At 56.9% G+C, this 22,081-nt stretch overlaps 2 protein-coding genes across 2 annotated transcripts; both read right to left on the bottom strand.

The window, feature by feature from the left end:
* Positions 1 to 8,940: 8,940 nt before the first annotated feature.
* Positions 8,941 to 12,344, bottom strand: LOC130264352 (uncharacterized). Its single transcript, XM_056512447.1, is given in 8 exon segments — positions 8,941 to 9,119; positions 9,410 to 9,586; positions 9,982 to 10,130; positions 10,132 to 10,346; positions 10,660 to 10,710; positions 10,804 to 10,950; positions 10,997 to 11,232; positions 11,360 to 12,344. Coding segments are annotated over 8 exon segments (2,064 nt in total). The 3' UTR covers positions 8,941 to 9,015.
* Positions 12,345 to 14,715: 2,371 nt separating this feature from the next.
* LOC130264360 (serine/threonine-protein kinase pim-1-like) lies at positions 14,716 to 17,293 on the bottom strand. The gene is made up of 6 exons (XM_056512460.1): positions 17,080 to 17,293; positions 16,509 to 16,936; positions 16,365 to 16,415; positions 15,683 to 16,049; positions 15,111 to 15,287; positions 14,716 to 14,819 (listed from the first exon to the last, which is right to left on the bottom strand). The coding sequence occupies exons 1-6, from the start codon at positions 17,291 to 17,293 to the stop codon at positions 14,716 to 14,718; spliced, it is 1,341 nt and encodes a 446-aa protein (XP_056368435.1).
* Positions 17,294 to 22,081: the final 4,788 nt, after the last annotated feature.

The raw sequence follows: 22,081 nt of genomic DNA on the forward strand, positions 1-22,081 counted from the left end.
GTTTCCTGTTTTCACTTCCTCTACTCAGACGACCTTTCTTATGAATTATTGTTGTAATGGTTCTCCAATCCTTCCATACCCCTTTATAGAGATGTAAGTGTTGCAACATATAGTTATTAGATATTTTTTGTTGATTTATACTCTTGTAAGATGATAAAACGTGTAGTTTATATTTCTGTAGACTGCAAATTTTTTTTTACACTTTTAACGGAATATATATATTAAAAAAAGTTTGGATAACATAATTTAAAAAAAATAGTTTCATTATCTGCCCAGTGGCTGTAAAGTAGATCTATCATCTAAAAACAAAGCAAGCTTTTGACTTGACATACACATTTAGATTTTTTTATCCTGTATGAAATAATGGAGAAAAAAATATGCTATTGTAGTTTCGTCTTCAACTGCACATCACTTTTAACCTTAAGTGAAGACTGTATTCTTGAAAAGAACCAATTTAACCAGTGCAGCTCTAGACTAACAGATGATCAGAACCTTGGACTGGTAATTAAAAGCAGAAAACAGTCTGGCTGCCATCATGAGGCAACAGAACATTCTCCTGCTGTCATTCCGACTGTCAGAGTAAAACTGGAACTGAGGAATTCCATTCCATCACAACCATCCCTGTGCTGCAGATGTGGAGCCCTGATCTCAGAAATGATCAGAAATGCCCTTATCTCAGACATGCCAGAGGTGGCAGAGGTTTTCCATGTGTGAAGGCATCCTTCCTTCCCAGAGGTATTGCAAGTTCCCCTCTCCGCACTCCATTCCATCTATAAATTGAACACTGACAATCCATAAAGGTTATACACTACAACATTGGGATCTATTTTATTCCTTAGATAGATCTAAAGGAATCTGGAAGTTGCTCAGCCTCTTGTACCCTCTTCAAGTGAGCATTTGTAACTTTTCTTCCTACAGTAATCCAACCAAACTACTTTGTTAACTGCTCCAAGTAATTACCAGACAATTTTGCTGTGTTTTCCCATAATGTTTTATTAAACCCAAGTTAAATAAGTACCACTTTGCAAAAATTGACACTTTCATATTTGAAATTTCCAGCATACTACACAGATTGGATAGGTGATCTTCAAACTTCATAGGTAATATTGACCACAGAGTATCAATTGATAGGAACTACCAGGACAAAAGTTAATCCAATATACACTCCCAAAAGTTCTCCAATTTTTTTTTTCTTTTCGGTATTCTGGAAGAAACAAATTTAACATCACTGCCATGCATACAACAAAGTGACCCAGGCATGAGGATGAATGAGCCAGCTGATGGTACTTCAGATTCCAGTTTTCAAGGGTGACATTAGTGGGACACTGCTTGGAGCACTGCTTACACAGTATTTACATTAGGATGAAGCTTTCAGAACAGACCAAAACGGGGTTTTTATTAGTCTTGAAGGGGCAATTTCTCCCACAAAAAACATCTAAGACTTCTCAGGGAACAGAAGGAAACACACTATGCTGTGCAAGGCTACCATGATTTGAGAGTCCAGATTATCTTGCAATATTTAAATAACATTGATATTAACAGCAAAGGGGCAGTGCAAGTTCCAAGGCTACATAAGAAAAGGATGTTGTCCTAGTTTGGACAAACTTAGGGGAAAAAAAACCCCCAGAAGAGCTCCCCAGGGAATAAACCCCCAATTCTTTATCCCACTAGACTTAAGAAAAAAATACTTCACTCAGGGGGAAAAGTGGAAAAAACCTATTTATTAACACATACAAGGGAAATACTTCCCAGCACAGATCCAGATGCAAAAAAAAAAAAAATTTCACCGAGGGAGGAAAAAAGAGACGTGGACGATTCGATCTTCACCAGAAGGACGAGATGCTTCTCTGGCCGGTGTCCAGAGGCAGGCCGCGGGGTTCCTCCGGAGCGAGCTGGTGCTGATCCTCGGGAGGTGAGGGGGGGGAAGGGAGAGGGGGAGAGAGAGAAAGGAAAGAAAAAACAGCCAGCAAGCCTTAAACAACAGCGAGCTAAAACAAATAATTCAAGCAATATATAGCCAAAAAATCAAGAAAAAACCAGCAAACTAACAAACCAGGCAACGAACTACTACCACAGCAGCGAAAAGCCACCAGCAGCAGCAGCAGCAGCAGCCAGAGCCAAGCGAGCCACCGCAAGAAGAAGAGAAAAAAACCAAGGCCAGTCCACAGAGCCGAGCCCAGGCGGCTCCTCCCGCGGGAGCAGACAGCTTCATGGCCAAGGGGGGCAGGGTGAGGAGTCAGTCAAAACACCAACCCAGGACAGATGTGTGTAGATCCAGCTGTGAAACAAAGCCCAGCTCCAAGATACATTTGTTTCCTAGGTTTGCAGAGAGCCTTTTCCTCCTGCCCAGACCATCCTCTCCAGGATGACTGCAACAAAACCAAAACACACTCTCACCAACACAACTCATTCAAACCTGCCATAAGATCAGTGCATTCAGCTGCTTTTACAAAACACTTTTCAATATACACACTTTTCTACTTACTCTAAAAACTAACACTATATTTTTGTGCCATATTTAAAAAAAAAGTCTTTTAGCTTGAACATAACAAGCAAGGTTATTACAAGCTGCATAGTTTATACTATGATCCCTTTTTCTTTTTATTTGTTTCACCTTGGAAAACAGAATTCCAAAGAGCTATTGAAATTAACCTTTTTCAAGACTCTGAAAGATAACTATGTAACAAGAAAATAAATAGCTGGAGAAAAATTAGCAGTATTTCATCTGTCCTGAAACTAAGAATTTATAACCTTAAATTTTTACAGACATGATTTTCCACAAGTGATATGAAGTTTTCCATCCACACTGAAGAAGTGGATGTGGCCTTCCCCACAGCTGCAGTACCTCCAAGGCTGTAACTGCTCTGCCAAGGGTTTACTCACAGCCATGGCTCTGAGGTGCTCCAGCATGACCCCATGCACAGGCACTGATATTTCATGGGGCACCTGCTAAGCATGGCCTTACCCACAGCCACAGTAGCTTCAGGTTTATCCTTGGGCCACAATCCCTTCTTGGGCATGGACGTGACCACAGCCACAGGTGCTCTGAGAGGTTCCTGCTCGCCATGGGCTTATTACCAGCCACTGATGCCTGGGGGGCCCAGCTCCCATGTGGGCTCATCCACAGATCACAGTTGCCTCCACTCGAGCTCACAGTGGAGTTCCAGCAGCACAGAAACAGCAGCTATGCCCTGGCCACCTGCCAGCCCAAGTGTGTTGCCATGGCTGCCATCCAAGTGTCCCCAGGCACAGCACAGGAAGTAGAGAAGCACTACACCAGCAGCAAAATCAAAATGAAACCCCTAATGAGCCCCATGGCAAGCACAGGAGCCTGACAACTCAACAGCACCAACAGCCATAAATCCAATCCAGAACATTCCAGCCAAAGCTGCTATAAACTCAAACCCTTTGAGCTCCATGTCAGGCATCAAAAAGGACTGTCATGGTTTAACTCCAGCTGGCAACTCAGCCCCAAAGAGCTGCTTGCTCACTCCCCTACAGGAATCAGGAAAAGGATAAAACTCACAGGTTGAGATAAACACAGTTTAATAGGTAAAGGAAAAACAATGCGCACAAACAGAGCAAAATAAGGAATGTATTCCCCATCTGCCACCTGCAGGCAGATGCTCAGCTATCTCCAGGAAAGCAGGGCTCCATCACATGCAATGGTGACTTGGAATGACAAATACCATCACTCTGACACCCCCATTTCCTTCTTCCTCCAGCTTTATGTGCTGAGCATGCTGCCATACGGCCCAGGATATTTCTTGGGTCAGTTGGGGTAAGCAGAGTCCCTTCCCAACTCCTTGTGCTCACCCAGCCCCCTCCCTGGTGGGTGCAGTGAGATGCAGAAAAGGCCTTGATGCTGCGTAAACACTACCCAGCAATAGTGAAAACATCCCTGTGTTAGCAACACTGTCTCAAGCTCTAATCCAAAAGTATGCCCATAGCAGCTACTACCCCAGACCAACCTGCTCAGCTCAGTAGCTCCACAAAGTCTGGTTTCAGTATCAAAATAAAACTCAGTTGGTCATATCTCATATTGTCTGGTGCGGAAAATGGCACTAATTTACAACAGTTTTCACAAGCTTTTGTGTAAAATCAGGTTCTGCAATTCAGCACTTCCACTGTTCATCTCTTGACAATCAACCAACAATCAAATATCCTCTGCAGGTGTATCTGTGACACCGAGGCTGCCAGTCCTATGGTGTGTCCCATGGGACACAGGGATGGTGCTTGTGAAGCCATACACTGCCTAGAACCACTGCCATGCACTGGTCTAGCTCCCTGTTCCAGTGAGATATGTTCTGTCATTCCATTTATATACTCCAATTTTATTTAACAATTTTAATCTCCGATACCTAATGTTCTCTCATTACTAAAATTCACATACCAGTCTTTGGCACTGGCAGGGAAAAAGCAGCCTTTCATCATTGCAAACGCAGCCACTGCATATCCCAAGATACTGGCATACCACAGGAGAGGAATCCAGTTGTCAAAAATGATGGTAGGTGAGAAGAAGTGGAAGCAAGAAGCATTTGCAAACCAAAGCACATGGGCAATGATCCAGACCTGAAGTCCATTGATTTAGTATTTATTCACACCACCTAAAATATGAAGAAAACATGGAGTGTTAGTGACCCTGCATTAATACAGCTTTTAATTAATATGAGTAAGCACAGAATACACAGAAACTTCATCAAGTGCTCATGAAATGACTTATCTCTCCTCATCCTCACAGCTATTAAATACCATGAGGCACTTTGATAAATCTTCCTTTAGACTCTGCTGTACCCATCAGGCTTTGTTAGGCTGAGTTTTTCTCCTCACAAAACTGAATTTAGACTCTCTCCCAAATGCTAGTAACTATAGTAAAAAGTAACAACTATAATACCCTTTCTAACACTTCACATCACACATTTTTTCCAAGTCCCTTGGGTTATTGGAGCTTGAGCAGGTAAAACTATCTTGCCAAATACTAGCAATAGTCCACTGACAATTTAAGTGCCAAAATTATCAACCAGTACTTTTCCATTGATTCAAGAGTTTTACTAATTATAAGAGATACAAAAGCTATAACTTATTCCAAAAGATGACATAGATTGCTTTCCATTTTTGTTTGAACTGAACATGTGAGGAAGGTGAGAGCATTTATGTTCACATTTTCTCTGGCTACACAATGGTTATTAAAGACTCTAAGAACAGACTTACCATAATTTCAGAAGGTTGCATGGTGTGCATATATTCCAAGGAAGATCTTCCCAGCAGGGGTGACAGCACCTTCTTGTACACCTCCCATATAGCCAGGGAGAAGTTTATGGCAGAAGTCAGGAACTGACACATACAAAAGCACCTAGGAGAGAGAGAATGTATTCACAGTAAATACATACAAGAGAAAACCCCTCAAAACACCATCCCTTACATACATATACCAAATATAACATTTCTATTAAGTATTGGGTAAGCCAATATGGCAATATATAGCTGCTGTGATTCCAGATCAGTAATACATCTAAGCTATCTAACCAGCTCTAAAGATGTATTTCATGTAAGGTTGTCATCCTTTTTTGGTGGGGAGGCAGGACAGTTGGTAACTACATTCAGCTCCTTATCCTTTAATTTTGATCTATTTTTTGTGCATTAATTTAAAACAAATGGGTATTGTTGATATATATTAGCTTTTTCTTAAAAACCTCATTAAGGAATATATCACACGAGGAATATTTTTGTATATTCCCTACATACTTATTTTCAAGTACATAAGCTTCATTTTGGAATATAAAATACCTTGGAAAGTGTTAAACAGCAAAGAGCAAATGCCAGTACAACATTCCACCATCCTTTGTGCAAAAGGATTCATCCAACAGTTGTGTGAGAAACCACACACAGCATCCAGATCGTAACACAGTAATGTACTTGGAAAGTGACCCAAAGGGAATAAATGCCAGCAACCCTAGAGGTCAGCATGGGAGTCCTGTTCCAGATGTGAAACAGATGCTATTCCTCGCCAGCAAGTACAGATGTGGATCAGGCAGAGAGCACTGGTACTGGGCACAGGACGCGAGACCTCGCTTCGAGGGGCATCCATTAGGGGGCACTCAGTGGGACTCATTCCCTCGCCGGGGGTAAGTCCCTCTCCGTGGGTCGGTCACTCCCCCGCCACAGCCCGCTTCCCCACGCCGCCCCGGCCGCCGCCGCTCCCACTCCGCCGCACCAACGGCCCCTCAGCCGGCAGCGGCCCCTCAGGCCCCGCCCCCGCCCAACGGCCCCAGCCAATCCGCGCCCGCCCCGCCCGTGCCCCGGCTCCCCATTGGTGGCCGAGGGTCCGGCTGTTCCCGGGGCAGCGGCCGTTACCGCGTGGCTGCGCCGCGCGCTCCCACAGGAACGCGGGGGGCCGCGAGGCGCTCCGGGCACGAGGGATCGCTGAATGAACCCAAACGTTCTGGAACAGTGGGAACTGGTGTCCAAGGAAATAGTTTACACGTTCTCTTGGGGTACAACACCAGCCTGCAGCGCTACGGGCTGGTTACTTTGGGCGGCCACGGAGCCCTTAAAGGGGAACCGAGCTGACTTGAGTTGTTACCAAAGCGGCCAAAGAGTCCCGAAATCAGACTGGGTCCATTGGAGTTGTTAATAAACTGTCCACATTTCACTGACAGTTCTCTACAATTTCCAGTGGCTCCACAGAAAAGGACCTTGGGGTGCTGGCCGGGAGCTGCTGAGCACGAGCCCAGGTGGCCAAGAAGGACAATGGCATCCTGGTCTGTGCCAGCAATAGTGTGGCCAGCACAGCCAGGACAGTGGCTATCCCCCTGTTCTGGCACCTCTGAGGCCCCACCTTGAATCCTGGGGTCAGTTTCAGAAAGATTGCGGTGCTGGAATGTTTCCAGAGAAAGGAACTGAGCTGGGGCAGGCTCTGGAGCACAAGCCAGATGAGAAGCGGCTGAGGGAGATGGGGGGCTCAGCCTGCAGGAAAGGAGGCTCAGGGAGGACCTTCTCTCTCTCTGCAGCTCCCTGGCAGGATACTGGCTTGGGGGAGATTCCTAGTGATAAAGTACCTATCCCATGACCCTTTGTGCGGAAAAGATCATCATTGTATCTTTAGGATTTGACAGCCAGGAAACCTTGAGGAGGATGGAGGGGTTTGCTTTAGAGCATGTGTTTTTAAAGGCTGCCTAGGCAATTGCACTTTGTGCAAATTTGTATGCCCTGCCCGAAATTTTGTGGGGGGTGGGTCTTGCCTGTCAGAGACGGGAAAAGGTAATAATTTTTGAGACATCCTGAGGAGCTAGGGGGCAGATCAGACCTTGAGCAAATTCCACATTGCATTCAAAGAAAACCTTGTAAAAAGGGTGAGGCTGTACCCTGAGGAGTAGAAGTTTCTACTTAACCTGCCTGAACTGCTTTTGTTTTATATACAATGGTAGCTGTGGTTTTTCCTCTTCCACTACAGGGAGAAAATGAAACTGAAATGTTTCCTTTGTAAAATGGAAGTTTTGTAACAATGGACATTCCGCTGCTGGAGAAAATGTGTCACGGCCCTTGGAGAATTGGCAGTCACCCCTCACAGGACATTAGAAAAGGGAAAATTATCACTCAGCTCAGCCTCCAGACCAGTGCTGACATACAGAGCTCTTGCCCTCCCCTCAGGGCGGGGTCCTGCCTGGAAGCATCACAGATCAAGTCAGGAGTTTGTGTATAAATTTGGAGAGCTATTCAGCGTAAAAAAGGGTTGGCAGCTCTCCTAAAAGCAAAGAAAAATGAAAGAGCATGTGCATTTATGAAAAAAAAATAATTCCCCAAACCCTGTTTTGGTAGGTCAGGGCAGTAGACAGAAGGTAGCACAGATTTGTAGCTGGCACTTGGATGCATTCTTGTAACTGGACTGGTTACTGTACTTTCCATCTCCATCAGTTGTTTTTAGGGTAGAGGAAGATGTTTTGGAGGGCACAATGGGCCCAACACCATGGGAGGGAGCAAGTCCAGGATCTCAACAGCTTTCAGTTAGGAATGAACAGAAAACCTCGGAGACAAAGTCAGGTTTTTCTCTTATCATGAAGGTGAAATGGAGAAGGGGAAATTCAGAGTTGAAAAAAAAAAAGTATATTTGTTTTTGTATATTGGGGTGCACAACTGCAGGAAGAACTCTCCCCTGATGCTCAGAAGGAGCTAGAAGAGAAAACAAAGGGAGCTGGGTAGGAATGCCTTTCTTTCCACCCAGTGTTCTAAAGGTCTGGGCTAAAAGGTGTAAAAAGATATCCAGAATCTCTCCATTACATGAAACAACTGCTGAATGTGAGACTGGATTAGAGGCTGGGAACACCACGGGGTGCCCCATAGAGTCTCTAGAGATGGCTGATTCTCTGGGCCTCCTTCCTTCGCAGTGGGAGTCTCCTCAGGCACTTTGCCTGCCCCAGCACGGGATCTGGATCGTGTCCATCAATCCTAAAGTCCCTTTCAGCATCTACTCATCCCTGCAAAGCTCTGCTGGATGTCCCAGAAACAAGAGAGATGGGGCTGCAATTGCCTGCTGCCGATTAGAGGGGAGGAAAGAGGTAGAGTTCATCAGGGCTGGACCCGAAGTGACTTTTGGAGCTTCTGGTTCTTCTCCCAGATTTGCCAGGAGAGCAGCGTATCTTTCTCTGCCGCTCACTCGCACCTGGAATGCACAGAGAGCCCTCCCTTGTTTCACTTCAGGAGACACCCAAGTGGCCGCATCAGCTTGAAAGGACAGCTGTCGTTTCACTGCTGCATTCCCTGGCTTGTTAAAGGCCCTGCTAGCTGTAGTACAGCCTGTGCTGGAAGACACAAAGTTACCATGCTGAAGGAAAGGCATGCAAAGCTTGAAGAAGGCTGAAGGCAGCACTGGCATTAGGCCTTTTCCCAAGGGGTTTCTTTAGCTGAAGCTGCTGACAAGGACCAGACTTGACAGCCCGCAATGGGTTTGAGGTTGTTTTATTTTTGGGTCCTGCGTGGGACGTGGTAACTGGGTGCTGCAGAGGCTCCGGCGAGGCATCAAAAACGCCCGCCCCGCACCCACGGGTGCCACAAGATCTGCTCCAGCGCTGGCCTGTCCGCGGGGTGCTTGGACAAACACCAGCGGATCAGATGTTCGCACTCTGGGGAGAGAAGGCAGAAAGCGCCGGTCACTGGCAGAAGGCTCCTGCCCAGCTGCCGCCCCCGGCGCCCGCAGCACCCGAGCCGCTCTGCCCCGAGCGGGACAGCGGCGCGGCGGGACACGGCCACCTCCTTCAGCCACGCGCGCCGCGCCGAGCCCATCGGCACGGGCCGCCTCCTGCGGCCGGCCCTTGAGGGCACATCGCCGTCCCGCCGAGCCGCGTGAGGGCCACGCCGGGCTGCTGAGGGCCGCCACCTGCCACAGCCTGCCTTCTTGAGGCCGGACACCAACCTGGAGAGACCTGGTGCTCGAAGAAGAGCTGCCCCGACACGATGGCACGGTCGTCCCAGAAGGGGAGGCTCCCGCAGACCATGACGTACAGCAGCACGCCCAGGGACCAGACGGTGGCCGAATGGCCGTGGTAGCAGCCGATGCCGATCCACTCGGGTGGGCTGTACGCGCGTGTTCCTAGGGGAGACGGGCGGCGCTGTCCGGGCGCAGGCCGCTGCCTCCCAGAGCCCGGCGCCGGCTCCTGGCTGAGGCAGGGGCCGCGTCGGCGGTCCCAACTTCCCACGGAGGCCACCCCACGTCCCCCAACCAAGTGGCCAAAGCCGAGGAACTGTTGCGCCAGGCAAAGAAGGCCAGCGCAGCAGCCCACGGCCTTGCGGGCCGGGCAAGCCGAGGGGCCGGGGCCCGGCTTTTGCAGCCCCCTCTCTGTGGGCAGGGCCGGCTGCCCTTTGGCACGGGGCAGATGCCGCGCCCCAGGAGCCGGCAGCCGGCTGAAGGCCGCAGCCCGCAGCCCAGGAGGGAATGGGGCCGTGCAGCGCCTGGCACTGGGAGCAGGGCGCGGGCTGAGGGCTCACCCGCAAATCGCGTGAAGGCGCGCTCCTGGAGGAAGGTGCCGCAACCGAAGTCAATGAGCTTCAGGTCGCCGCTCTCCGGGTCCACGAGGAGGTTCTGTGGCTTGATGTCGCGGTGCAGGACGCCGCAGGCGGTGCAGTGCCGCACGGCCCAGCACCTGGTGGAAAAGCCAGCGCGCCACCTCCTCGCACAGGAACTCGTGCTGCATCAGGAGCTGCAGGAGATCCTGCGATGCCTCCGGACGCTCCATCACCAGCAGAAAGCTGTCAGGCAGCTCGAACCAGTCGAGGAGCTGGATGATGTAGGGGCATCCAGAGCCCACCTTCTCCATCAGCACGATTTCCATGGGAACACGGGTGCCGTCGGGCTGTGACGAGGAGACAATGGCTGCAGCAGGCCTGATGCTGCTGTGTGGCTGCTGCGCTGGCCCCGCCCTGGGATGCCCCAGCGCCCCCCCCGGGCAGCCTCCCTTCTGCGTGGGCTGCATGCCAAGCCCCAGGGGATGCTTGGCATGTGCCCCCTGCCCGGCCACACCACCGGTCCGTGGCACGGCCAGGCCCGCCATGCCCCGGCTCTCTCGCTGAGCCCGCGCCCGCCATGGCCCGCCTGCCACTGCCGGGGCCTCGGGCTCATCCCTGCCCGCCCCGCCCCGCCCTGTCCCGCTGGCCCCGCTCACACACCAGCTCTTCCCACCGCAGGACGCTCTCCCGGGCCACGCGTTTGATGGCCACCTGCAAGCCATAGAGAAAGCGGGGGCTGAGCTCAAGCCCTGCCCCTCCCCACCCCTGGCCCTGCTCCCACGCCCGGCCGCCGCGGCCACTCACCGGGCTTCCATCCGAGAGGCGGGTGCCCGCGAAAACGGTGCCGAAGCCGCCGCTGCCCAGCTGCGGGCCCAGCTGGTACAGCTCCTGCGGCTGCTTCCTTTGCCCTGCGGCCAAGAGCGAGCCATCAGCCTTGCGCCCGGGGCTCCCCTGGCAAGTGCCCGCCAGTCAGGCGGGCCGGGCCACCGCGGACCACCTTGCTCTCACCTGCTTCCAGCTGCGCACCGGGCAGCGGCCACCGCCTCCTCGCCGCCGCCGGGCTGGCCAGCGGCACAGCTGGGGAGGGGCGGCGCGCAGAGGCGGCTGCAGGAGCCGCGGTGCTGCGGGGCAGGGCGGCACCGTCGCTGTCCCCGGCGTCGTGGCCTGCACTCTGCTGCCCGGGACGGCCGGGGCTACAGCCCGAGGCTTGGCACAGGGGGGCGTGAGGAGCAGCTGCAAAGCAGACAGGAGTATTAGAAGCAGCCGGGGACTAGGCTGCTCTCAGGGGCCCTTGGCCTGGCCTGGGGATGCCCCTCAAGAGCCCCGGGGGAGCCTCGGACAGCTCCTGGCCAGATCTCACCTGCTCTTAGAGAGGCCTTCGCGATGCTCGAGGGCTCTCTTGGGGCAGCTTCCTGGAGATCCCTTGGTGGCTCCAGGGTCGTCTCCACCACCAGGCTGGGGCTGTTGCCAGCTGCCACAACAGGCACAGCGTCCTGGCAGCTGTGGGCCGGCAAGTGCTGGCTCCAGGACGCTTGCTGCTCCGCCAGCTGCTCCTGACGAGGCTCCCCTGCCTCAGGCTGGGCTCCCATTTGGACTTCCGGGCTTTCCCTGACCAGGTCAACAGTCAGGCTTGCGCCCGTGCTGTTGACGCCCGTGAGTCCAGGGGAGCTGGGAGACCTGTCCACGGGCTCTGCACCGTGCGCAGGCAGACAGGTCTCACTGAGCCTCTGTGAGGGATGGAGGCTGTCAGAGAAAGCAGAGGCTCCGGGCAGGATGGAAGGTCTCTGACAGCCTGAGGCCCCTGCATGGATGGCGGCTCTCTGCTGGTGTGCCACCCTTGCAAGGGTAGAGGCTCTCCCAGGGATGGAGAGACGCCTCTCGAAGGGATGGGGGCTTCCTGAGGAGCCGGACGAGCCACACAGGGGCAGGTGGCCCTGCTTCACCAGCTCCTCCAGTTCTCTCCAGAGCGCCTGCCACATCCCAGAGTAGAGCGGCGCACGAGTCCCATTGCCATCCCAGAGCAGCAGCATCAGATCCTGCAGCTCCTGGGCCACGGCCACCAAGGGGCCGCAGCTGCAGGGGCTGCCCAAGGGAATGGCGGGAGCACGTGGCCGCTTGCGAGGGGTGGCCCGAGGCCTGCAGGACCCGGGAGCCACAGGGGCTCCTGGCTTCCTCCGGGAGCCTCTGGGCCGCACCGCGGGGCGCTTGCTGCGCTTTGGTGTCCGTGTCTGCCGCCTCCGTGGTTGCCAGTGGCCAAGGGCCCAGCAGGCAGCCACAGTGGCCAGCAGCAGGACAAGCGCAATCAGCAGGACGTCGCCGTCACCCATGGCTCCGGCCCGTCCCATCGCGACTGCGCTGGCAGCTGCGGGTGCCGGCCCCTCTTATATAGCGCCAGCGCGCTGATGTCACAATGCTGTGGCCAGGACGTCACAGCCCTGCCTCACGCCAGCGCTCAGCCCCTCTGTGCCGTCACAGCCCCGCCCGCCTCAGGCAGCAGCAGAAGCGGCTCGTGGCTGAAGATGCACTTGGCCAGAGAAAGCCTGGAAGAAAGAAGCTCGGAATTAAGAACGGGAGCTCAGGCCGTTGCAGCGAATCGTTCCCTGGAGCCAGTGGCACATCAGGGGCAGTGCTGGTGCCAGCAGTGCCAAGCCCTCGGCTCCCAGGACGCTGCAGCGTTCCCAACTGGAAACACCCAGCACTCCGTGCCGGAGCAGATCCTCCAGAGACAAAGGCAGATGAAGCCCCTCTGTCTCTGGGGAGCTCTCCTGAACTGGCTGTGGAGGGCAGGAAGAGTTTGTTGTTAGCAGCTCACTGAGCTCTGCAGTGCCTCTGCTCTAAATAAATCGGCGTTTGCCAAGGAGCGCTCACGGTGCTCCCACTGCTCTGCTTTGGACTGCCACGAGGTTTCTTTCTTCCCAAGAGCTGGCACGGTGTTGCGTTTGCATGGCAATGCTGTGGATCAAACAGGGCTGGTTTGCTTTCTGCTGAGCAGGGCTTGCCCTCTTCAAGGACTTTGCAGTGCCCCTTGGTACAATGCAATGTTTTCCACCGGGGAGGCGATGCCTAGGAGAGACTGCCTGGAACAGAGACTGGACAGTGTCAAAGGAATCAAGTCGGTGTTTATTCAAAGGCCTTCAAAGGATGCACCTTGGGTCGTACAAGAGCCCGGCCGTGGCTCTAACCAAGGTGGACACGAGATGGACGAGCGGTCCCAGCTTTTCACACGCTGATACGTTTAGGTCCAATTCCATTCTTGGGCTTAATTGTCCAATTACAGCTTCAGGTTATCAACTTCCTTCCTTCCTCCCCAGGTTGCTTTCTTCACTTTGCCGTTGTTGACACTTTTGGGCCTGAAGCTGCAACGGTGTCCTTGGTTCTCAGGCTGCAAAAGGATTGTTTTGTCCAACTCCACTGTGAAGAGAACTTTAGATGAAGTTCAGAGTCACACACGAAGGCAGTACAGAACTTGAAAACTAGGAAAGCTAAAACTTAAGGCATCAAAGGGAGGGACCAGTGTTGAAGACAGCAGCAAAGAACGCATGAAACAAAAGCAAAGAATGCACGGAACACCTGGACCGTGTCTCTGTCCCTGTTTGTCAAGTGACCATCCACATCATGGAAGGGCACGATGTTATTTCTACCATGTTTTTTCCCATGAACGTTTTTTATTGTGCACCCTCCTTTTTCTTTCTGACCGCCTGCATCTGCAGTTGAGCTTTCACCGCACCACACTTCTCCCTACAGTGGCAAGAAGCATCTGCGTATTCTTCTGCTGACCTGGATTCCACGGGGCACACAGCTTCCTTTTCCATGCTCTTTCCCAGAGAAGATGCCTGTTCAGGCAAGCCAGCCTTGTGCCTCGCCTGCTTGGCTTCCGACACGTGGCAATCACCGGCTCCTGTGCCCTTAGCAGGTGCTGTTTCAAAAGTGACCAGCACTGATGGAGCCCAGCATTTTCAAAACCATTTTCCCCGGGGACCTTGCAGCCTGAAGTCTGCTCTCCTCGTGGTCCGAGCGGAGGTTTTGTTGGCCCTTTTCCTCTTGTCAGAGGTGTGAAGCTCGATGGATTTGATGTGGCTGTGGCTGTGGCAATCCCCACTTGGCTCAGGGCACGAGGGGCGCGGGCGGCGGCCTGGCTCGGGGGGGGGGGCTGCGCGGGTGAGTCCCGGGCTGGGAGGGGCTCCCCCCTTACTGTGAGGAGGCTCCCTGGGGAGGAAGAAGGCTCTGCCATGAGCCACGAGGCCTGGCCTGCATTTGCCTGCTGCCCATTAGAGGGAAGAAAGATGAAGAGTTCATCAGGGCTCAACATGAAATGTCCTTTTGGTGCTTCTGGTTCTTCTCACAGCTTTGCTAGCAGAGCAACATCTCTGCCCAGAGCCCTCCCTTGTTTCACTTCAGGAGACACCCAAGTGGCCGCATCAGCTTGAAAGGACAGCTGTCGTTTCACTGCTGCATTCCCTGGCTTGTTAAAGGCCCTGCTAGCTGTAGTACAGCCTGTGCTGGAAGACACAAAGTTACCATGCTGAAGGAAAGGCATGCAAAGCTTGAAGAAGGCTGAAGGCAGCACTGGCATTAGGCCTTTTCCCAAGGGGTTTCTTTAGCTGAAGCTGCTGACAAGGACCAGACTTGACAGCCCGCAATGGGTTTGAGGTTGTTTTATTTTTGGGTCCTGCGTGGGACGTGGTAACTGGGTGCTGCAGAGGCTCCGGCGAGGCATCAAAAACGCCCGCCCCGCACCCACGGGTGCCACAAGATCTGCTCCAGCGCTGGCCTGTCCGCGGGGTGCTTGGACAAACACCAGCGGATCAGATGTTCGCACTCTGGGGAGAGAAGGCAGAAAGCGCCGGTCACTGGCAGAAGGCTCCTGCCCAGGCTGCCGCCCCCGGCGCCCGCAGCACCCGAGCCGCTCTGCCCCGAGCGGGACAGCGGCGCGGCGGGACACGGCCACCTCCTTCAGCCACGCGCGCCGCGCCGAGCCCATCGGCACGGGCCGCCTCCTGCGGCCGGCCCTTGAGGGCACATCGCCGTCCCGCCGAGCCGCGTGAGGGCCACGCCGGGCTGCTGAGGGCCGCCACCTGCCACAGCCTGCCTTCTTGAGGCCGGACACCAACCTGGAGAGACCTGGTGCTCGAAGAAGAGCTGCCCCGACACGATGGCACGGTCGTCCCAGAAGGGGAGGCTCCCGCAGACCATGACGTACAGCAGCACGCCCAGGGACCAGACGGTGGCCGAATGGCCGTGGTAGCAGCCGATGCCGATCCACTCGGGTGGGCTGTACGCGCGTGTTCCTAGGGGAGACGGGCGGCGCTGTCCGGGCGCAGGCCGCTGCCTCCCAGAGCCCGGCGCCGGCTCCTGGCTGAGGCAGGGGCCGCGTCGGCGGTCCCAACTTCCCACGGAGGCCACCCCACGTCCCCCAACCAAGTGGCCAAAGCCGAGGAACTGTTGCGCCAGGCAAAGAAGGCCAGCGCAGCAGCCCACGGCCTTGCGGGCCGGGCAAGCCGAGGGGCCGGGGCCCGGCTTTTGCAGCCCCCTCTCTGTGGGCAGGGCCGGCTGCCCTTTGGCACGGGGCAGATGCCGCGCCCCAGGAGCCGGCAGCCGGCTGAAGGCCGCAGCCCGCAGCCCAGGAGGGAATGGGGCCGTGCAGCGCCTGGCACTGGGAGCAGGGCGCGGGCTGAGGGCTCACCCGCAAATCGCGTGAAGGCGCGCTCCTGGAGGAAGGTGCCGCAACCGAAGTCAATGAGCTTCAGGTCGCCGCTCTCCGGGTCCACGAGGAGGTTCTGTGGCTTGATGTCGCGGTGCAGGACGCCGCAGGCGGTGCAGTGCCGCACGGCCTCCAGCACCTGGTGGAAAAGCCAGCGCGCCACCTCCTCGCACAGGAACTCGTGCTGCATCAGGAGCTGCAGGAGATCCTGCGATGCCTCCGGACGCTCCATCACCAGCAGAAAGCTGTCAGGCAGCTCGAACCAGTCGAGGAGCTGGATGATGTAGGGGCATCCAGAGCCCACCTTCTCCATCAGCACGATTTCCATGGGAACACGGGTGCCGTCGGGCTGTGACGAGGAGACAATGGCTGCAGCAGGCCTGATGCTGCTGTGTGGCTGCTGCGCTGGCCCCGCCCTGGGATGCCCCAGCGCCCCCCCCCCGGGCAGCCTCCCTTCTGCGTGGGCTGCATGCCAAGCCCCAGGGGATGCTTGGCATGTGCCCCCTGCCCGGCCACACCACCGGTCCGTGGCACGGCCAGGCCCGCCATGCCCCGGCTCTCTCGCTGAGCCCGCGCCCGCCGTGGCCCGCCTGCCACTGCCGGGGCCTCGGGCTCATCCCTGCCCGCCCCGCCCCGCCCTGTCCCGCTGGCCCCGCTCACACACCAGCTCTTCCCACCGCAGGACGCTCTCCCGGGCCACGCGTTTGATGGCCACCTGCAAGCCATAGAGAAAGCGGGGGCTGAGCTCAAGCCCTGCCCCTCCCCACCCCTGGCCCTGCTGCCACGCCCGGCCGCCGCGGCCACTCACCGGGCTTCCATCCGAGAGGCGGGTGCCCGCGAAAACGGTGCCGAAGCCGCCGCTGCCCAGCTGCGGGCCCAGCTGGTACAGCTCCTGCGGCTGCTTCCTTTGCCCTGCGGCCAAGAGCGAGCCATCAGCCTTGCGCCCGGGGCTCCCCTGCAGCTGCCCGCCAGTCAGGCGGGCCGGGCCACCGCGGACCACCTTGCTCTCACCTGCTTCCAGCTGCGCACCGGGCAGCGGCCACCGCCTCCTCGCCGCCGCCGGGCTGGCCAGCGGCACAGCTGGGGAGGGGCGGCGCGCAGAGGCGGCTGCAGGAGCCGCGGTGCTGCGGGGCAGGGCGGCACCGTCGCTGTCCCCGGCGTCGTGGCCTGCACTCTGCTGCCCGGGACGGCCGGGGCTACAGCCTGAGGCTTGGCACAGGGGGGCGTGAGGAGCAGCTGCAAAGCAGACAGGAGTATTAGAAGCAGCCGGGGACTAGGCTGCTCTCAGGGGCCCTTGGCCTGGCCTGGGGATGCCCCTCAAGAGCCCCGGGGGAGCCTCGGACAGCTCCTGGCCAGATCTCACCTGCTCTTAGAGAGGCCTTCGCGATGCTCGAGGGCTCTCTTGGGGCAGCTTCCTGGAGATCCCTTGGTGGCTCCAGGGGTCGTCTCCACCACCAGGCTGGGGCTGTTGCCAGCTGCCACAACAGGCACAGCGTCCTGGCAGCTGTGGGCCGGCAAGTGCTGGCTCCAGGACGCTTGCTGCTCCGCCAGCTGCTCCTGACGAGGCTCCCCTGCCTCAGGCTGGGCTCCCATTTGGACTTCCGGGCTTTCCCTGACCAGGTCAACAGTCAGGCTTGCGCCCGTGCTGTTGACGCCCGTGAGTCCAGGGGAGCTGGGAGACCTGTCCACGGGCTCTGCACCGTGCGCAGGCAGACAGGTCTCACTGAGCCTCTGTGAGGGATGGAGGCTGTCAGAGAAAGCAGAGGCTCCGGGCAGGATGGAAGGTCTCTGACAGCCTGAGGCCCCTGCATGGATGGCGGCTCTCTGCTGGTGTGCCACCCTTGCAAGGGTAGAGGCTCTCCCAGGGATGGAGAGACGCCTCTCGAAGGGATGGGGGCTCCTGAGGAGCCGGACGAGCCACACAGGGGCAGGTGGCCCCGCTTCACCAGCTCCTCCAGTTCTCTCCAGAGCGCCTGCCACATCCCAGAGTAGAGCGGCGCACGAGTCCCATTGCCATCCCAGAGCAGCAGCATCAGATCCTGCAGCTCCTGGGCCACGGCCACCAAGGGGCCGCAGCTGCAGGGGCTGCCCAAGGGAATGGCGGGAGCACGTGGCCGCTTGCGAGGGGTGGCCCGAGGCCTGCAGGACCCGGGAGCCACAGGGGCTCCTGGCTTCCTCCGGGAGCCTCTGGGCCGCACCGCGGGGCGCTTGCTGCGCTTTGGTGTCCGTGTCTGCCGCCTCCGTGGTTGCCAGTGGCCAAGGGCCCAGCAGGCAGCCACAGTGGCCAGCAGCAGGACAAGCGCAATCAGCAGGACGTCGCCGTCACCCATGGCTCCGGCCCGTCCCATCGCGACTGCGCTGGCAGCTGCGGGTGCCGGCCCCTCTTATATAGCGCCAGCGCGCTGATGTCACAATGCTGTGGCCAGGACGTCACAGCCCTGCCTCACGCCAGCGCTCAGCCCCTCTGTGCCGTCACAGCCCCGCCCGCCTCAGGCAGCAGCAGAAGCAGCTCGTGGCTGAAGATGCACTTGGCCAGAGAAAGCCTGGAAGAAAGAAGCCCGGAATTAAGAACGGGAGCTCAGGCCGTTGCAGCGAATCGTTCCCTGGAGCCAGTGGCACATCAGGGGCAGTGCTGGTGCCAGCAGTGCCAAGGCCATCGGCTCCCAGGACGCTGCAGCGTTCCCAACTGGAAACACCCAGCACTCCGTGCCGGAGCAGATCCTCCAGAGACAAAGGCAGATGAAGCCCCTCTGTCTCTGGGGAGCTCTCCTGAACTGGCTGTGGAGGGCAGGAAGAGTTTGTTGTTAGCAGCTCACTGAGCTCTGCAGTGCCTCTGCTCTAAATAAATCGGCGTTTGCCAAGGAGCGCTCACGGTGCTCCCACTGCTCTGCTTTGGACTGCCACGAGGTTTCTTTCTTCCCAAGAGCTGGCACGGTGTTGCGTTTGCATGGCAATGCTGTGGATCAAACAGGGCTGGTTTGCTTTCTGCTGAGCAGGGCTTGCCCTCTTCAAGGACTTTGCAGTGCCCCTTGGTACAATGCAATGTTTTCCACCGGGGAGGCGATGCCTAGGAGAGACTGCCTGGAACAGAGACTGGACAGTGTCAAAGGAATCAAGTCGGTGTTTATTCAAAGGCCTTCAAAGGATGCACCTTGGGTCGTACAAGAGCCCGGCCGTGGCTCTAACCAAGGTGGACACGAGATGGACGAGCGGTCCCAGCTTTTCACACGCTGATACGTTTAGGTCCATTTCCATTCTTGGGCTTAATTGTCCAATTACAGCTTCAGGTTATCAACTTCCTTCCTCCCCAGGTTGCTTTCTTCACTTTGCCGTTGTTGACACTTTTGGGCCTGAAGCTGCAACGGTGTCCTTGGTTCTCAGGCTGCAAAAGGATTGTTTTGTCCAACTCAACTGTGAAGAGAACTTTAGATGAAGTTCAGAGTCACACACGAAGGCAGTACAGAACTTGAAAACTAGGAAAGCTAAAACTTAAGGCATCAAAGGGAGGGACCAGTGTTGAAGACAGCAGCAAAGAACGCATGAAACAAAAGCAAAGAATGCACGGAACACCTGGACCGTGTCTCTGTCCCTGTTTGTCAAGTGACCATCCACATCATGGAAGGGCACGATGTTATTTCTACCATGTTTTTTCCCATGAACGTTTTTTATTGTGCACCCTCCTTTTTCTTTCTGACCGCCTGCATCTGCAGTTGAGCTTTCACCGCACCACACTTCTCCCTACAGTGGCAAGAAGCATCTGCGTATTCTTCTGCTGACCTGGATTCCACGGGGCACACAGCTTCCTTTTCCATGCTCTTTCCCAGAGAAGATGCCTGTTCAGGCAAGCCAGCCTTGTGCCTCGCCTGCTTGGCTTCCGACACGTGGCAATCACCGGCTCCTGTGCCCTTAGCAGGTGCTGTTTCAAAAGTGACCAGCACTGATGGAGCCCAGCATTTTCAAAACCATTTTCCCCGGGGACCTTGCAGCCTGAAGTCTGCTCTCCTCGTGGTCCGAGCGGAGGTTTTGTTGGCCCTTTTCCTCTTGTCAGAGGTGTGAAGCTCGATGGATTTGATGTGGCTGTGGCTGTGGCAATCCCCACTTGGCTCAGGGCACGAGGGGCGCGGGCGGCGGCCTGGCTCGGGGGGGGGGCTGCGCGGGTGAGTCCCGGGCTGGGAGGGGCTCCCCCCTTACTGTGAGGAGGCTCCCTGGGGAGGAAGAAGGCTCTGCCATGAGCCACGAGGCCTGGCCTGCATTTGCCTGCTGCCCATTAGAGGGAAAGAAAGATGAAGAGTTCATCAGGGCTCAACATGAAATGTCCTTTTGGTGCTTCTGGTTCTTCTCACAGCTTTGCTAGCAGAGCAACATCTCTGCCCAGAGCCCTCCCTTGTTTCACTTCAGGAGACACCCAAGTGGCCGCATCAGCTTGAAAGGACAGCTGTCGTTTCACTGCTGCATTCCCTGGCTTGTTAAAGGCCCTGCTAGCTGTAGTACAGCCTGTGCTGGAAGACACAAAGTTACCATGCTGAAGGAAAGGCATGCAAAGCTTGAAGAAGGCTGAAGGCAGCACTGGCATTAGGCCCTTTTCCCAAGGGGTTTCTTTAGCTGAAGCTGCTGACAAGGACCAGACTTGACAGCCCGCAATGGGTTTGAGGTTGTTTTATTTTTGGGTCCTGCGTGGGACGTGGTAACTGGGTGCTGCAGAGGCTCCGGCGAGGCATCAAAAACGGCCGCCCCGCACCCACGGGTGCCACAAGATCTGCTCCAGCGCTGGCCTGTCCGCGGGGTGCTTGGACAAACACCAGCGGATCAGATGTTCACACTCTGGGGAGAGAAGGCAGAAAGCGCCGGTCACTGGCAGAAGGCTCCTGCCCAGCTGCCGCCCCCGGCGCCCGCAGCACCCGAGCCGCTCTGCCCCGAGCGGGACAGCGGCGCGGCGGGACACGGCCACCTCCTTCAGCCACGCGCGCCGCGCCGAGCCCATCGGCACGGGCCGCCTCCTGCGGCCGGCCCTTGAGGGCACATCGCCGTCCCGCCGAGCCGCGTGAGGGCCACGCCGGGCTGCTGAGGGCCGCCACCTGCCACAGCCTGCCTTCTTGAGGCCGGACACCAACCTGGAGAGACCTGGTGCTCGAAGAAGAGCTGCCCCGACACGATGGCACGGTCGTCCCAGAAGGGGAGGCTCCCGCAGACCATGACGTACAGCAGCACGCCCAGGGACCAGACGGTGGCCGAATGGCCGTGGTAGCAGCCGATGCCGATCCACTCGGGTGGGCTGTACGCGCGTGTTCCTAGGGGAGACGGGCGGCGCTGTCCGGGCGCAGGCCGCTGCCTCCCAGAGCCCGGCGCCGGCTCCTGGCTGAGGCAGGGGCCGCGTCGGCGGTCCCAACTTCCCACGGAGGCCACCCCACGCCCCCAACCAAGTGGCCAAAGCCGAGGAACTGTTGCGCCAGGCAAAGAAGGCCAGCGCAGCAGCCCACGGCCTTGCGGGCCGGGCAAGCCGAGGGGCCGGGGCCCGGCTTTTGCAGCCCCCTCTCTGTGGGCAGGGCCGGCTGCCCTTTGGCACGGGGCAGATGCCGCGCCCCAGGAGCCGGCAGCCGGCTGAAGGCCGCAGCCCGCAGCCCAGGAGGGAATGGGGCCGTGCAGCGCCTGGCACTGGGAGCAGGGCGCGGGCTGAGGGCTCACCCGCAAATCGCGTGAAGGCGCGCTCCTGGAGGAAGGTGCCGCAACCGAAGTCAATGAGCTTCAGGTCGCCGCTCTCCGGGTCCACGAGGAGGTTCTGTGGCTTGATGTCGCGGTGCAGGACGCCGCAGGCGGTGCAGTGCCGCACGGCCTCCAGCACCTGGTGGAAAAGCCAGCGCGCCACCTCCTCGCACAGGAACTCGTGCTGCATCAGGAGCTGCAGGAGATCCTGCGATGCCTCCGGACGCTCCATCACCAGCAGAAAGCTGTCAGGCAGCTCGAACCAGTCGAGGAGCTGGATGATGTAGGGGCATCCAGAGCCCACCTTCTCCATCAGCACGATTTCCATGGGAACACGGGTGCCGTCGGGCTGTGACGAGGAGACAATGGCTGCAGCAGGCCTGATGCTGCTGTGTGGCTGCTGCGCTGGCCCCGCCCTGGGATGCCCCAGCGCCCCCCCCCCCGGGCAGCCTCCCTTCTGCGTGGGCTGCATGCCAAGCCCCAGGGGATGCTTGGCATGTGCCCCCTGCCCGGCCACACCACCGGTCCGTGGCACGGCCAGGCCCGCCATGCCCCGGCTCTCTCGCTGAGCCCGCGCCCGCCAGTGGCCCGCCTGCCACTGCCGGGGCCTCGGGCTCATCCCTGCCCGCCCCGCCCCGCCCTGTCCCGCTGGCCCCGCTCACACACCAGCTCTTCCCACCG

The sequence above is a fragment of the Oenanthe melanoleuca genome, chromosome 1A, assembly GCF_029582105.1.
Source record: "Oenanthe melanoleuca isolate GR-GAL-2019-014 chromosome 1A, OMel1.0, whole genome shotgun sequence".
Taxonomy (NCBI): domain Eukaryota; kingdom Metazoa; phylum Chordata; class Aves; order Passeriformes; family Muscicapidae; genus Oenanthe; species Oenanthe melanoleuca.